At 46.9% G+C, this 14,700-nt stretch overlaps 1 protein-coding gene across 1 annotated transcript; it reads right to left on the reverse strand.

The window, feature by feature from the left end:
- Positions 1-3,920: 3,920 nt before the first annotated feature.
- LOC137815881 (interactor of constitutive active ROPs 4-like) lies at positions 3,921-14,438 on the reverse strand. The gene is made up of 3 exons (XM_068618991.1): positions 13,913-14,438; positions 13,281-13,723; positions 3,921-4,154 (listed from the first exon to the last, which is right to left on the reverse strand). Exons 1-3 carry the CDS (start codon positions 14,436-14,438, stop codon positions 3,921-3,923), a joined length of 1,203 nt encoding a protein of 400 aa, XP_068475092.1.
- Positions 14,439-14,700: the final 262 nt, after the last annotated feature.

Consider the following 14,700-nt stretch of genomic DNA (forward strand, 5'->3'; position numbering starts at 1 on the left):
TCTATCTCAAATGTTTTAGTAAAATTAGGAAGGGCTAAAATGGAAGCATTAGTTAATTTTTCTTTTAAAATATCAAAAGCCTTTTGTTGCTCTTCTCCCCATTTAAAAACCACATCCTTTTTTACTATATCATTGAGAGGTGAGACAATTGTACCAAAGTCTTTCACAAACCTTCTATAAAAAGAAGCAAGACCATGAAAGCTTCGTACATCATTCACATTGGTGGGTGTTGGCCAATTTTGAATTGCTACAACCTTTGATTGATCTACATGCACCCCTTTAACACTTACAAACCCTAGGAATTCTATATGATCAAGTGCAAACATACATTTAGCAAGGTTAGCATACAAATGTTTTTTCCTAAGGGTTTCTAATACTTGTCTAACATGCATCTTATGGTCAACCAAAGACAAGCTATAAATGAGGATATCATCAAAATAAACAACCACAAACTTGCCAATGAATGGTCTTAAAACGTGATGCATGAGACGCATGAATGTGCTTGGTGCATTAGTTAAACCAAAAGGCATAACTAACTACTCATACAAGCCAAAGTTGGTCTTAAAAGCGATTTTCCATTCATCTCCCGGTTTAATACGAATTTGATTATACCCACTTTTAAGATCAATTTTGGTAAAAATTTGTGAACCATGCAATTCATCCAACAAATCATCAAGCCTAGGGATGGGATGCCTATATTTGATTTAATGTTGTTTATGGCCCTACAATTGGAACACATCCTCCATGACCCATTCTTTTTAGGTACAAGTATGATAGGCATGGCACAAGGGCTCATACTATCTTGAACCCACCCTTTGGCAATTAACTCTTCTACTTATTGGCGAATTTCTTTAGTTTCACTTGGGTTGGTCCTATATGCGAGATGATTTGGTAAAGAAGATCCCGGAATTAAATCAATTTGGTGTTCAATCCCTCTTAAAGGTGGAAGTCCTTTAGAAGGATCTTGAAACACATCATGAAATTCCTCTACCAAATTATCCAAACAATGTGGACTACCCTCAAGTTTTTCTAACTCAAGAGGTCTAGGAATAGCTAAAAAGATAGGATTGTGAGAAACTATTACCTTGTTGACCTCATGGCTAGAGATAAGAATGGCCTTCTTAGAACTTTTTGTATTTTCACTCTCCCTCTTTTTCTTCATAATAATTTGGTCCTCATGGACATCTCTTGGAGAGAGAGATTTTAATATGACCTTGTGTCCATGGAAGTCAAAAGAAAGTTTATTGGTAAAGCCATCATGAAAAACTTTTCTATCAAATTGCCATGGCCTCCCCAAAAGAACATGTGTAGCTTCCATTGGCACAACATCACACAAGACCTCATCTTTGTATTTACCAATAGAGAAATTTATGAGGACTTGTTTGTTAACAATGATCTCGCTCACCTCACTTAACCATTGTAACTTGTAGGGCTTTGTATGAGAGATAGTAGACAAACCAAGTTTATCTACTACTATTGTACTAGCCACATTGGCACAACTACCCTCATCCACTATCAAAGAAACTACAAAAAAAGAAAACATTTGAAGTCTACTTCCTAACTCTTTAGTTTTGCTCCTTGTAATCCTTTGAGGTAAAAAGGATGATGAGCTAATATTTCTTTGAGTATCTTCAACTTCAACCTCATTTTCTTCTTCTTCTTGATCTCCATCATAAACATACAGTTATAAATTACAAAAAGAGAGGAAGAAGAAAGAAAGAGAAAGAAAAAAAAGTTTTCGATCAATGTTCATTGTAAAAGAAAGAGTGTGTGTTCTATATTGTGTTGCAGAAAAAAAAACATTTTTTGTAGCTTGTATTGTAGAAGAAATAAAGAAAAGAAAAAGAGAAGGTACTACTAATTTTTATAAAAAAACTTCATTGTGAGGAACTATAAGAGGTTAATGTTCAATAACTTCAACTCATTCAAGTTGTTTTTTGTTGCTCCAATAAGATTTGCTCCTACCACAGTCATGCTAAAAAAGGTTTAAAAGTTTGAAAAAAATGACCGTAGGAGATGGTTATAAGTGATGAATGGTCTTCTTACAAAGAATATAATGGAGATAGTGGACAAATTGTGAAAGAAACTTTGTTGGCCGATGATTGGAATGGATGAAAGTTGATTACACACTTGTTTTCGCTATCCTAATTTATGATGTTCATAGGAAAATAAATATGGATATGGCTACTCTTACTTAGTATAAAAATATGAAATTTAATGGTTGAAAATGTGAGAAAAGTCATATACCAACAAGAAAGAAAGACAAAATTGACCATTCATCATTTTTTAATGTAGTGAAATCAATATTAATAGATTGTTGAACTAAAAGAAACACATCTCTTCATTGTCTAGTTTATTCTTCAAATCTAAGGTAATACATTATATTGTTAAATTAATTTATAATATTATATTTATTTATTTATATTTTTTAATGTTGTGGTTATTATAGTCATGAATGACTAAATGAATATTCATAAAGACTTGTCCCAAATCAAGATATATGGAACTTACTCATGGAAGGAAGAAATGTTTTAAAAGGTACATTGATAATGTAGATGCAAGGAGATAAATAAATATAATTTTTCAAACTTTTCAAATGGAAAAGAATATTTTTCCGATGTTGAGTCTTTAACTGTGTGTTTGGATCAGGGGGTGCACTGTTGTTGTAGGCAGAAGTGAGGGTGCACCCCCTATTTGGATCAGGAAATGGACAATGGTGAGGGAGGGTGAAAATGGGTGGATGGATGGTTGAAGGTGCCTCTCAACATTGGAGAGAAATACGAAGGAGAGAAAAGAACACTACAAGAAACAGTACATATAGCATCCGCCAAATACGGACTCAAATGTGGGATTTTGGATGCTAAATGTCTTTTAGTGTGGGCATAAATTAGGCTGGCCAAGGGAATATAAAAGGTTAGACGGTAATCTTTGTGCGAGGGGTTGCAGCTACTGGTGTAGGCTTAACCCCATCTAGTTTGAAACTAGTAGAGACAACCTAACCCTCACTGTTAGAGTAAGGTTAGAGTCATTTTCTTCGCCGCTAAGAGTAAGCTTCCTCCTAAAATAGAGAGGGACAAGCCCTCACTTAGTCTAACCTAGAGAGGGTTAGACCGTTGCTAAATCGTAACCCATTATGAACATGCATGGGCCAAGTCCCAACTAGCTCATTATGACTTAGAGAGAGTTAAATCCTAGCTATGGTAAAAGTGGACTTGGTGAAGGATTAGCCCTCGCTCTGATGCATAACATAAAAAAAAAGAGTTGATGGTCCTATTTAGAATCTCATTCTCACATTCATAATAACCTGCATAATTCTATTATCACATCTAGAATAACCTATCCAAATTTCATCCAAATTTAAACATCACCTATTCAGTCATTTACAAATTTACCATCCACCATTTACAAGTTTACAAATATCAAATATTATGCATTTTCAATCATCAATCACTGTTTTCAATCATCCAATCACTCTGGATGTAAGAAGTACTTTTGTCAAATGAATGTACTAACTGTAAGAAGTACGAATATTATGTCAATATTACATAGTTAAAAAAAGTCATCAATCTAATACATATGATGTTTTCCAAAGCATAAGACTGAGTGAGCAATGAAAACAATGGAAAGTACCTGTAAAAAAATATAATAATTAAAATGAAATAAAAATATATTTACTAATATAGAATATAAAACAGAATGAGCAAGTAATTTAACTTATAATAGAAGTGGTAATCAAGGAACATGGTGATCATCAAAGTTTTCGGCATAGAAGTGTCTGCAACATATTTTTCCATCATCATTGCTAATTATTGTTGCATCAACCTCATTGTATCCTCTAACTATGCACTCCTCTTATCAGCCATGTCAGTTTTTGCATTTGCTTCTAAGATTTGTTGTTTAAGTTGTGCATTCTCAGCTAGTTAATTATCATGATCAATACTAGAAGCTAATACAGAGGTTTGAGTGAGGGATGAGGCACTATGGCAGAAGTTAGCAGCCCAATCCCTAGTGTCATAAACTCTACCTCTACTCTTCCCTCCAACAACATCTTTCCAACATTGAAGCTTTATTTTTGCATCAATGGGAGAGATACCAGGAGTTGATCCTTCTGAACTCCTTGATCGCATCATTCTCAACCACTCGTGATAGGTTTCCTAAGAGTAAAGGAAATAGCAAATGTTAGTAATTTACATTTAAAAATTTAATGAAGTATTAAATTTAAAACAAAATAATTACTTACATAAGTCTATCGGGAGCGACCATCTACCCAATCACCCTTCTTGTTTGTGTGAGTGACGAGGAATAATTCATTTGGCTCAACAGGTCGTCCATATTTACGTTCATGAGAAAAATATTATGATTACAAAGAATTTATGTCTTATACATCTGAACTGAAATACATATAATTTCTTACACATAAGAAATGATCCTGCCTGTTGACCAAAACGATGGAGCTTTGCCTCGTCAAACTTGGATCGACGTATGCGCCGCGCTTGCCTCCGTCCTTCACCGCGATCCACCTCAAGAACCTGCAAAAGACGAAACGGTGCCGCTGCGGCCGATCGCACTCCAACGCCCAAGTCAGTGACGGAACCACCAATTACTAGGAGTAACACTCAAAAACTCTCAAGGAACCGTGAACCAGTTCTCTCTCAGTATACTCAAGAACTCGCAAGCGTAAAGAAGACAATCTGAACGTGCATACCTCAGAAGTTCGTTGGGAAACCCTTATATACCTTGACACTTTCTCTCTCCTGGCAGTTACACATCTGGACACGTGGCTCGCATCCAGCTGTACACGTGCCATCATCTGGAGCCTCCTTGACTTGGGCGCTGCTTCTGACTCTCTTTTGGCTAAGTTACTTATGCATGATACTACTCAGTGCATAGTTGCCTTGGAGCATGATCTCTACTGGATTGGCGAGTTAGGGTGCCTTCGTACACACCTTCCCTGTGGTCTCGTCGGCCGCCTTCATGATCTGCACCACCTGTTTCACCGTGTATGCTCAAGCAAGCTGTCCCCCGACCTCATCCTCTGGCCAGCTGGGAAATGTCTATCTGCCTTCATCTCCGGCGATGTCCTTGTTTCGGCGATCTCTAATCACTTGGTCGCCTGGGTTCACATCTGGCGACTTCATCTTTAACCCGGTGACCGCCGGTTCTGGTGTGCTGGAGATCGGAGCACGCCAACTTAATAACTGGCGACTACACGAGCCCCCCGACTTCCTTCCCTTCTGCCAGCCAGGTGTCCCATCAACACGCCTATGCAGTAGCTTGATGCCACGTCATCACTACCGACTACCAGGGCGGTACACAAGCCCCCCAGTCTTAAGCGAAGACTTGTCCAGCGAAAAGACTAAAGGAATCACGTCAATACCGATCTACGTGGCGCTGGCGCAGAATTCCAAGCGGTTGTACTTTCTGCTTTCCTGACGCTCCACCAAACACTCCTCCAAACGCTCGACACGTGGCTTCATCAACGGTTATGATCCGAACGGTCATCGGTCGTAGATGACGTCAGTAGTAGAGGACCACGTGGGCCGCTCGCAGGGTGACACGTGGACCAGGTGGCAGAGAGGTCAGGGAGACGATCGCCAAGAGCGGTGATCGGGGGTAGTGACCAGGTGACCACCGACAGATCAGGCGGCAGAGAGGTCAGGGGACAGATCATCCAGAATGGTGATCGGTGGTCAGCAGCCAAGTGGCCACCAACAGACCAGTTCTCAGACTAACGCCTGGGGGCAGAACGCGAGAAGCAAATAAGCACTGATCAGTCATCGGGTGCATTGTCATCGGGGTCTCGTGTTACACGCAGTTAAACTGGGACTGAGGTTCCCAGCGAGAGCGTTACGCATGGACCTCGCATGAGCACATCTCAGGGAATCATGTACGAGAGTGGCCTGAGGGAACTAGTAAACCAGTCAGTGATTGGTGATTCCCTCAACCCATCACGTGCGTGGCACCGTGAAGGGTAAGCTGTATACGCAGAGAGCAACGTTTGGTGAGTGTGCCTAGACCAGCCACACCTGACGTTCTCCTAAGAGTATGCGATTTACCCAGATGAGAGAAATATCCTAAGTTACTCCGCAAGGGCGTAACTTAGGCACAAAAGAGAAGCGCTAGAGCCCTTCCAGTAAGTGACACGTGTGTGGTTAGATGTGAGTTCCAGGCCTCCACGTGTCATCATCTGAGAGGGGTGCGGTCCAGACAAAAGTGCACTCCGTACCACTAAGGGTACAGACAGGCGCAGCCAAGCGCAGAGACGCGCAGACATGCACAGACTCTCACGCTCTCACTACTGATTCTGCAGGTACACTGTCTCTGAAAAGCATAACAGGGTTCTGACACATGCCAGAAAAGCATAACAGAATTCTGTTATGCCCAGAAACAGAGAGAGAGAGACATAAAAGAGGGAATCAGGGAGAGATGAGGGATACGAAAAACAGAGAGCAAGAGTTTTTCTGACACACTACTAGTTTTCTCATTTTGGTGGTTCTGTGGACTAACTTGATCGTCGGAGTGCAAACGGCCGCTAGAGGCGCCGTCTGTGTATTTTGCAGGTCACGTTTGGAGATTCAAGAGAAGGTTCTGAGGGTGACCCTGCAGAGAACGCAGTCGCGTAGACGGGGCAGAGAGTGCTACAGAGCGATTCCTCCACGTTCGAGTTGCCGGCAGGATCATTTGGCGCCCACCGTGGGGCCCGAGTGAATCGTGGTCCCATATACACCACAGTTTTGAAGCTTACCAGAGTTTTACCAACTTCTTTGATAGGAAAAGATGCCAAGAAACAGACAACCATCATCGGCGCCATCTGCTGACGAAGGAGCTGTGACAATGGCGCAGGTCCTGGAGATGGTGCGCACGCTGCAGGATAACGCCGCACCGTCAAAAGCTGAACAAGAAAGGATGCAGACGGAGTTGGCCGCGTCGCAAAGTAGGAACGACGAGCTGAATCGCGTCAATGAAGAGTTGAGGAGGACGTTGCAGGCGCAGAGAGAACACGTGGTTGACGAAAGGATGTCTAGGCAGCCGTCACCCCCAAGAGCGTTCCCCATGCCATTCTCCCCCGAAATCATGAGAACCATGGTGCCTCCCAATCTGGTGGGGGTGAAGGCGTCGTTCAAGGGGGTAGAAGACCCGGAGGCGCATCTGACGGCGTTCCACACCCAGATGATGTTGTCTGGGGCTCAGACGCTGTATACTGCAAAATGTTCATGAGCACACTGAGCGGAATCGCCATGGAGTGGTTCGTGAGTTTACCAGAAGGACATATCACGTCTTTCTCTCAGTTTTCAAAGCTCTTCATTGAGCAATATATCGTCAACAAAGCACCAGCAGTGGTGTCATACGATTTGTTCGACGTGCGTCAGTACCAAGGTGAGTAGCTGAAAGACTACCTCAACCGCTTTGGAGCACAAGTGGTTAGACTGCCCAGCAAAGATGAAGACATGCTGGTGCACGCGTTTAAGAAGGGAGTGCTGCCTGGCCCTTTCAGCGAGTCTCTCATCAGGAGTCATCCCAGCACCTTTGCAGAGATCCGACGACGTGCAGTGGCACACATAGTGGCAGAAACAGAGGTTTCTGAGAAGAGGGGAAGTGCTGCACCACCAAGACCGCGTGGAGGTTAAGGAAAACCACAGCAAGCAAGGGTGCATGAGGCTAAGGAGGGGAAAAAGGTGCGGGAAAAACCTTGTCCCTATGTGCCAGGCAAAGAGCAGAGCAGGGGGCGTGCGAGGGAGAATAACGCACCCCCAAGATACAATTTCATGGTGGGATTGGCGGATCTCATCCCCCTTCCTGCTGTAGCAGCAAGACTACGCGTACCAGAGAAGACTGATAAGGTACTTGGTAGAAAGAAGAATGAGTGGTGTGAGTTTCACCAGGCCTTTGGCCACACACTTCACTCCTGTTTGGCGTTGGGTCATCAACTGGCAGAGTTGGTGAAGTCTGGGTTCCTAGCAGATTACCTGCGTGAGCTGTAGGGTGATCGCGCATCGGGGTCCCAGATCGGAGAACAGCAGCATGAAGTCCCTGTACATGGGGAAGTGCAAACAATCGCGGGAGGCTTCTCTGGTGGGGGATGCACAGCGTCACAGAGAAGGAGATACGCTCGATCGGTGATGGCGGTAGATGCGGTAAATGAGAGTCATTACCCTGAAGTAGACATTATCTTCAGGAAAGCTGATCTACGGGACGTTGTCCCGCACGACAACGACCCTGTGGTCATTTCCCTCATCGCAGCGGGAAGACGAGTGCACAGAGTACTCGTAGATCAAGGAAGCTCGGCAGACGTCATGTTCTGGCCAACATTCAACAAGTTACAGTTGTCCCCTGATCAGCTGAGGCCGTATACCGGGTGTCTCTATGGTTTTGCAGGAGATCAGGTAGAGGTGCGGGGATACATTGAGCTGAGGACAACGTTCACTGACGGAACGACAGCCCGCACTGAAAAGATAAAGTACCTGGTGGTGAACGCCCCTTCTGCGTACAACATTTTGTTGGGTAGGCCAACACTCAATAGGTTGGGCGCAATACCATCAACGAGGCACATGAAGTTGAAACTGCCGTCGATGGAGGGAACCGTGATAACCATCAAGTCGGATCAGGCTGAGGCAAGACACTGTTATGAGAACAGCTTGAAGCAGAAGAGAAGTGTATGTCATGTCACCACGAAACCACCACCAGGCGTGCGCGAAGAGCGATCGGTGGTTAGGGAGACACAGGGCGCTCAGAGGATGGTGAACACTGCGGTGGGGGGCTTCCAGGTAGCCCAAGTTGAAGAAGAAGAGGAAGGCGCGATCGCTCCTCGCGAGTCAGGGATCGCGAGAGCGGTCATCGCCAGCGAAAGAAAGCCCCACCCAGCTGAAGGATGGGTCGAAGCGGACATCGGGGGGAAAAAGTTCAAGTTAGGGGGATCCCTCGTTGAAGAAGAGCGAAAGCTGATCGTTGGTGTGATCGAAAAGCACATGGGTGCCTTCGCATGGTCAGCATCCGACATGCTAGGGATCGACCCCGATTTCCTTTGCCATCGTTTGTCGATGGATCCCAAGGTTCGACCTGTGCGACAAAGGCGAAGGAAATTCAACGAGGAGAAGAGGAAGGTGATCCACGACGAAGCGCAGAAGCTCCTTGCCGCAGGGCACATCAGAGAAATCCAGTACCCCGAGTGGCTAGCGAATGTGGTACTGGTTCAGAAGGCAAGCGGCAAGTGGAGAATGTGCGTGGACTTCACTGACCTCAACAAGGCGTGCCCCAAGGATTCTTACCCTTTACCCAGTATAGATGCCCTAGTTGATAGCGCATCGGGGGGAAAGCTACTCAGCTTTTTGGATGCTTTCTCAGGGTATAACCAGATAAGGATGCACCCCATGGATGAGTGCAAGACCGCGTTTATGATGGAACGGTCTTGCTATTGCTACAAGGTCATGCCATTCGGGTTAAAGAACGCGGGGGCCACCTACCAGCGACTCATGGATAGGGTACTCTCACCCATGCTGGGAAGGAACGTACATGCATATGTGGATGACATGGTGGTTACGTCCCGAGAGAAGAAGCATCATGCAGCTGATCTGGAGGAACTATTCACCACCATTGCCAAGTACAGGCTGAAGCTCAACCCCGAGAAGTGTATTTTTGGTGTGGAGGCTGGGAAGTTCTTGGGTTTCCTTTTAACAGAGCGGGGAATCGAAGCTAACCCAGAGAAGTGTGCAGCAATCGTGGCAATGAGGAGCCCAACGACGGAAAAAGAAGTGCAGCAGCTCACCGGTCGCTTGGCAGCCTTGTCCCGGTTTATGTCCGCTGGAGGGGAGAAAGGTCATCCATACTTCCAGTGTCTCAAACGCAACAGCAGATTCCTTTGGACACAGGAGTGCGAGGAGGCCTTCATCAAGCTGAAGGAGTATCTGGCGAGCCCACCAGTCTTGCGAAAACCTCAGGTAGGCATCCCCCTTCGTCTATATTTCGCTGTGACGGAGAGAGCAGTCAGCTCAGTCCTGGTGCTAGAGCAAGACCAGACCCAGAGGCCTGTTTACTTCGTGAGTAAGGTGTTGCAAGGCCCTGAAACAAGGTACCAGGCCCTCGAGAAGGCTGCCCTGGCGGTGGTGTTTTCAGCCAGAAGACTCAGGCATTACTTCCACAGCTTCACAGTGGTGGTGATGACTGATCTGCCTATCCAAAATGTGCTGAAGAAACCTGATGTAGCAGGCAGGATGGTCAAGTGGGCGGTGGAGTTGTCAGAGTTTGACATTCAGTACGAGCCCCGAGGATCGATGAAGGGGCAGGTGTTCGCGGACTTTGTAGTCGAGTTGTCGTCGATCGCGACACCTGCAGAAGGATTAGATTTCCGATGGGTATTATCGGTGGATGGTTCTTCTAATCAGCAGGGGAGTGGCACTGGAGTCATTCTGGAAGGCCCAAACGGGGTACTGATAGAGCAGTCCCTCCGCTTTGCCTTCAAAGCTAGCAACAATCAGGCGGAGTATGAAGCCCTGATCGCAGGAATGTTGTTAGCAAGAGAAATGGGAGCAAGAAATCTGCTGGCCAAAAGCGACTCTTTGCTGGTCACCGGGCAGGTTACAGGGGAGTTCCAAGCAAAAGATCCCCAGATGGCAACCTACCTGGAGTATGTACTGCTCCTGAAGACGTCCTTCACCGAATTCGAATTGGTACACGTGCCAAGAGAGCAAAATGCCAGAGCAGACCTGCTTGCCAAGCTGGCCAGCTCAGGCAAAGGGGGGAAGCAGAGGACCGTCATTCAGGAGACCTTGAAGGTACCGCGAGCATTCGTGTCGGACAACCAGGTATTCCATGTGTGCAAATCAATGAAGCGTCTAACGATCGGTCATCGGTCGTTGACGCAAGAGACGTTGAAAGCACCAAGGGTGAGAGCGTGACCGTCGAAGACCGATGAGTCGATGGAAGTCCACACGGAGAAGGAACCCGACACCTGGATAACGCCATACCAGTTATACTTAGAAGATGGTGTACTCCCACTCGACGTGGCAGAGGCAAAAAGGATAAAGAGGAGTTCAAGTAAGTTTACTCTAATAGATGGAAACCTCTTTAGATTTGGATTTTCTCACTCTGTGCAGATCTGTGTGCACGGCGAGCAATGCACCAGACTCATGTCTGAGCTGCACGAGGGGGTGTGCGGAAGCCACGTAGGTGGTCGCGCTTTGGCAAGTAGAGTACTCCGCGCGGGGTACTACTGGCCAAAGCTGAAGGAAGACTGCATAAGGTTTGCTCAACGATGCAAACAGTGTCAATTGCATGCAGACTGGCACAAGGCACCCCCTGAGGAGTTGAGGTCCATCCATAGCCCGTGGCCATTCCACACATGGGGGATCGACATTCTAGGACCTTTTCCCCTGGCGATAAGGCAGATGAAGTTTCTCATCGTGGCCATCGAGTACTTCACCAAGTGGGTGGAGGCAGAACCAGTCGCACACATCACCGCACAGAAAGTCGAGCACTTCGTCTGGAAGAACATCGTCTGCCGTTTCGGAATACCCAAGAGGTTGGTCTCCGACAATGGCACCCAGTTCACGAGTCATCAGCTGAGGAAGATGTGTGAGGAGTTAAAAATACAGCAGGTTTTCGCTTCAGTGGAACACCCACAAACCAATGGGCAGGTGGAGTCAGCAAATCGAGTACTGCTCAGGGGGTTGAAGCGAAGACTAGACAAGGCCAAAGGAGGCTGGGTAGAGGAGGTCCCCAGAATTGTATGGTCTTATCATACCACCCCACAGTTCAGCACCCATGAGACACCCTTCAGCCTTGTCTATGGGACAGACGCCATGATTCCCGTGGAGATACAGGAGAGCTCCCCCAGATTCTTGAACTTCATTGCTGAAGAGTCCAATGAAGAACGTAAGGTGAATCTAGACCTGCTGGACGAAGTGCGAGAAGAAGCCAAAGTCAGTGCTGAAGCCGTAAAGAGAAGAGTAGAGCGGAGGCACAACTCTAAAGTGAGGCCCAGGCGCTTCCAGGAAGGTGATCTGGTGATGAGAAAGGCGCATCAGAATGACATGCAGAACAAGTTGTCTCCAAAGTGGACAGGCCCGTACAGAGTGGTGCAGACGTTGGAGAACGGAGCCTATCGCCTAGAGACTTTGGAGGGAGGAGCAATCCCCAGAACGTGGAACGCCACCCATTTAAAATTTTATTTCAGTTAAAGTTGTACAGTAATTGCGTTCTCGCGCTAAAAGATACATGCTTTGTATGTGGTGGAAACAGTTGAACAGACAAGGGGGCACTCTTTTCCCTAAGGAGGGTTTTTAACGAGGCCACCCAATTAAAGAAAAAATTTCCAGCATATAAAGTGTGCTCAAGTATTAAAGTTAAAATCCTCCTTGCCCCAGGTGCAAGTGCAGGTGATTGGTTAGGCCCTACTTGCCCTAGGCGCAAGTACTGGCACCGATCTAAGTCTTCCTCACCCCAGGTGTGAGCGCAAGCAGTTAAAGGTTTGAAAAGCCAGGGGTGCTAGTAAGACCAAGGGAGGGAAAGAAAAAGTTTTGACAAAATGTCTTTACCCACTTGGCATACACCAATATTGGCCCAGTAAGGCTCTTAGTCCGAAACCCTCTTCACCCCAGGAGTGAGGCAGGGAATGAACGACTCAACCCGCCGAAGGGTGATGACCTTAGGGAAAGTAAGAGGGGTTAGCGAGAAACACTTTTCTTTCCCCAAAACGAGGCACCACCTCGAGCGAATGATGTCAAAGTCTTCTATGCACTTAGCGCTAAAGCGACAGAGAAGCTAAGTAAAGACTAAAGAACGATCACTGATGAGTCGTCAGTGATTGGTTAGTGGTGCAAAGCAGCGCACAAGGACTGTTAAACACCAAGCTAAGGGAATAGCTAGTCGTGACCAAGTAGAGGCCAAGAACAATGGAGGCAGATCGCGCTAGGCCTAAGCTGGTTAACACTTAGTCGTGTGCGAAGGGAAAGACAAAGCTTAAGATCGCGCTGAACCTAAGCTAGCTAACAGTTAGTCGCGCGCATAAAGAAAAGTGAAGCTCGAGAAAAATACAAGAGAAGAAGCTCATACAAATTGAAAGTTTATATTCACAACCAAGTCTTATACAAATTTTGAAGTACTGAGAAAAATTGTGCAGAAGTTAAATTTACAAGGAAGAGAAGAGATTAAGGGGCAGGAGGGATGAGCTTTCCATCTACCACTTCGTGATAGATGCTGAACTGCGAGAGGTCCAGGTCTGGGAGAACGCATCTGATTTGCTCGAGTGCTAGCTCGAATCCGTCAGTAAGGGCATCAGCACCCACGTTCATCAAATCAGCCTTCTCCGCCTCCAGTTTTTGCTTTGAGGCCTCCGCAGCATCTCTTTCAGTGGTAAGGCCAGCAAGGGAGGAGGCAGCTTCTGCTAGTTGGCCCTCGGCTTCAGAAAGTTTGCCCGCCACCTCCTCAAGCTTTTTCTCTCCAGCAGCAGCCGCTTCTTTGGTGGACTCGAGCTCCCCCACTAGCTGAGTGTTCAGTTGGCGTAGGGAGGAGGTCTCGGCCCGTAGCTCCACCACTGCGCAGTCCAGAGAGCTCACAGTCTGCCCCATCAAGATCTCCGTCTTGATGGTCTCTTGGACCTGCGCCAGGTACTCCCTCCTAGCTTTCTCCACCATGCCCCGCATCAGCTCTACAGACCCTTGAGCAGCTTCGAAGTCACTTCGCAGTGACTCCTTGTCGTGCTCAAGCTCCTTCACCCTCTTCTCCAGGGCTATTTGCTTGCGATGCTTGGTGGAAAACTCCAGAGAGAGCACCATCTGCCTGGCCAGGTGCATGTCCACCTCATCACCATTCCATTCGACGAGCTCCCGGTTGCTTATGAGCTGTCGAACCAGGGTGATGACCCTGCTGAAGTTCTCGTGGCTGGCCCCAGAAGCGCTTGGGCGCGAGCTGGACCCACCACATTCAGCAGTGGCGGTAGAGATTGGCAGTGGTGGTGGTGGACCCCCAGGTTGAGCAGAAGCACCCCCAGCAGGATGAGCAGATGGACCAGGTGATTGGCCTGCTGGGGGGGAAGATGGCAGTTGAGAAGTTGGAGGCAACTGCTGGCATGGAGAAGGAAGGCATGTGGGCTCTGAGGCAGGTTGAGTAGAGGGAGGAGGGGGTGAACCTTCCTCTACCTCCACCACCTCGATCTCCCCAGGCTGGAGAGACGAAGCCCCCTCGACCACTGGCATTTTCCTCTGGCGGTGTACAAGAGGAGAGCCAGAGCTTTCCTCTTCAGTTGAGGCAGCAGCAGCAGCAAGTGAAGTAGAATCCTTCACCAGTCTCTTTCTTTTCCTCCCTTGCTCGGGGCCTTCAGCTGGCGCGACCGAGAGAGGGGGGGCTGCGATGGGCTCAGTGGTAGAAGAAGAGAAGCCAGTTCCCTTGGCTCCCCGATGTTTGGCAAGCTCCAGCAAGGCTAGCCTCCTGTCTTTCCCCGACATTGAGTCTACATAGATGAGAAAAGGAAGAGTTAGATGGCCAAGTTATGCAAGTAAGTCAAAATATATAAAAGCATGCATGAGAAGGTGCAGGTATCCTAAGAGGTGGAAGAAGAGCTACCTATATACTTTTTCAGGGCCACCACATCGAACTCATCTTTGATGAGCCGAGCAGAGTTGTACTTGGCCCCCAGGAATAGCCCACATAGCTCGCGCTCGTAGGGGGCCATAGCTTCGAGGTCCCTGGATTTCTTGAATTCAACCC

Source organism: Phaseolus vulgaris, chromosome 10 (genome assembly GCF_000499845.2).
Source record: "Phaseolus vulgaris cultivar G19833 chromosome 10, P. vulgaris v2.0, whole genome shotgun sequence".
Lineage (NCBI taxonomy): Eukaryota > Viridiplantae > Streptophyta > Magnoliopsida > Fabales > Fabaceae > Phaseolus > Phaseolus vulgaris.

What these genes read in the sequence shown, in the direction of transcription:
- LOC137815881 (XM_068618991.1), bottom strand. Translation starts at nt 14,438, where the DNA reads ATGTCGGGGAAAGACAGGAGGCTAGCCTTGCTGGAGCTTGCCAAACAT. An exon ending in TACCGCCACTGCTGAATGTG is followed by an intron (nt 13,724 to 13,912) that starts GTGGGTCCAGCT and finishes GCAAGCAAATAG; the next exon opens with CCCTGGAGAAGAGGGTGAAG. An exon ending in AGAAGGCTGATTTGATGAAC is followed by an intron (nt 4,155 to 13,280) that starts GTGGGTGCTGAT and finishes CTTTACTCTTAG; the next exon opens with GAAACCTATCACGAGTGGTT.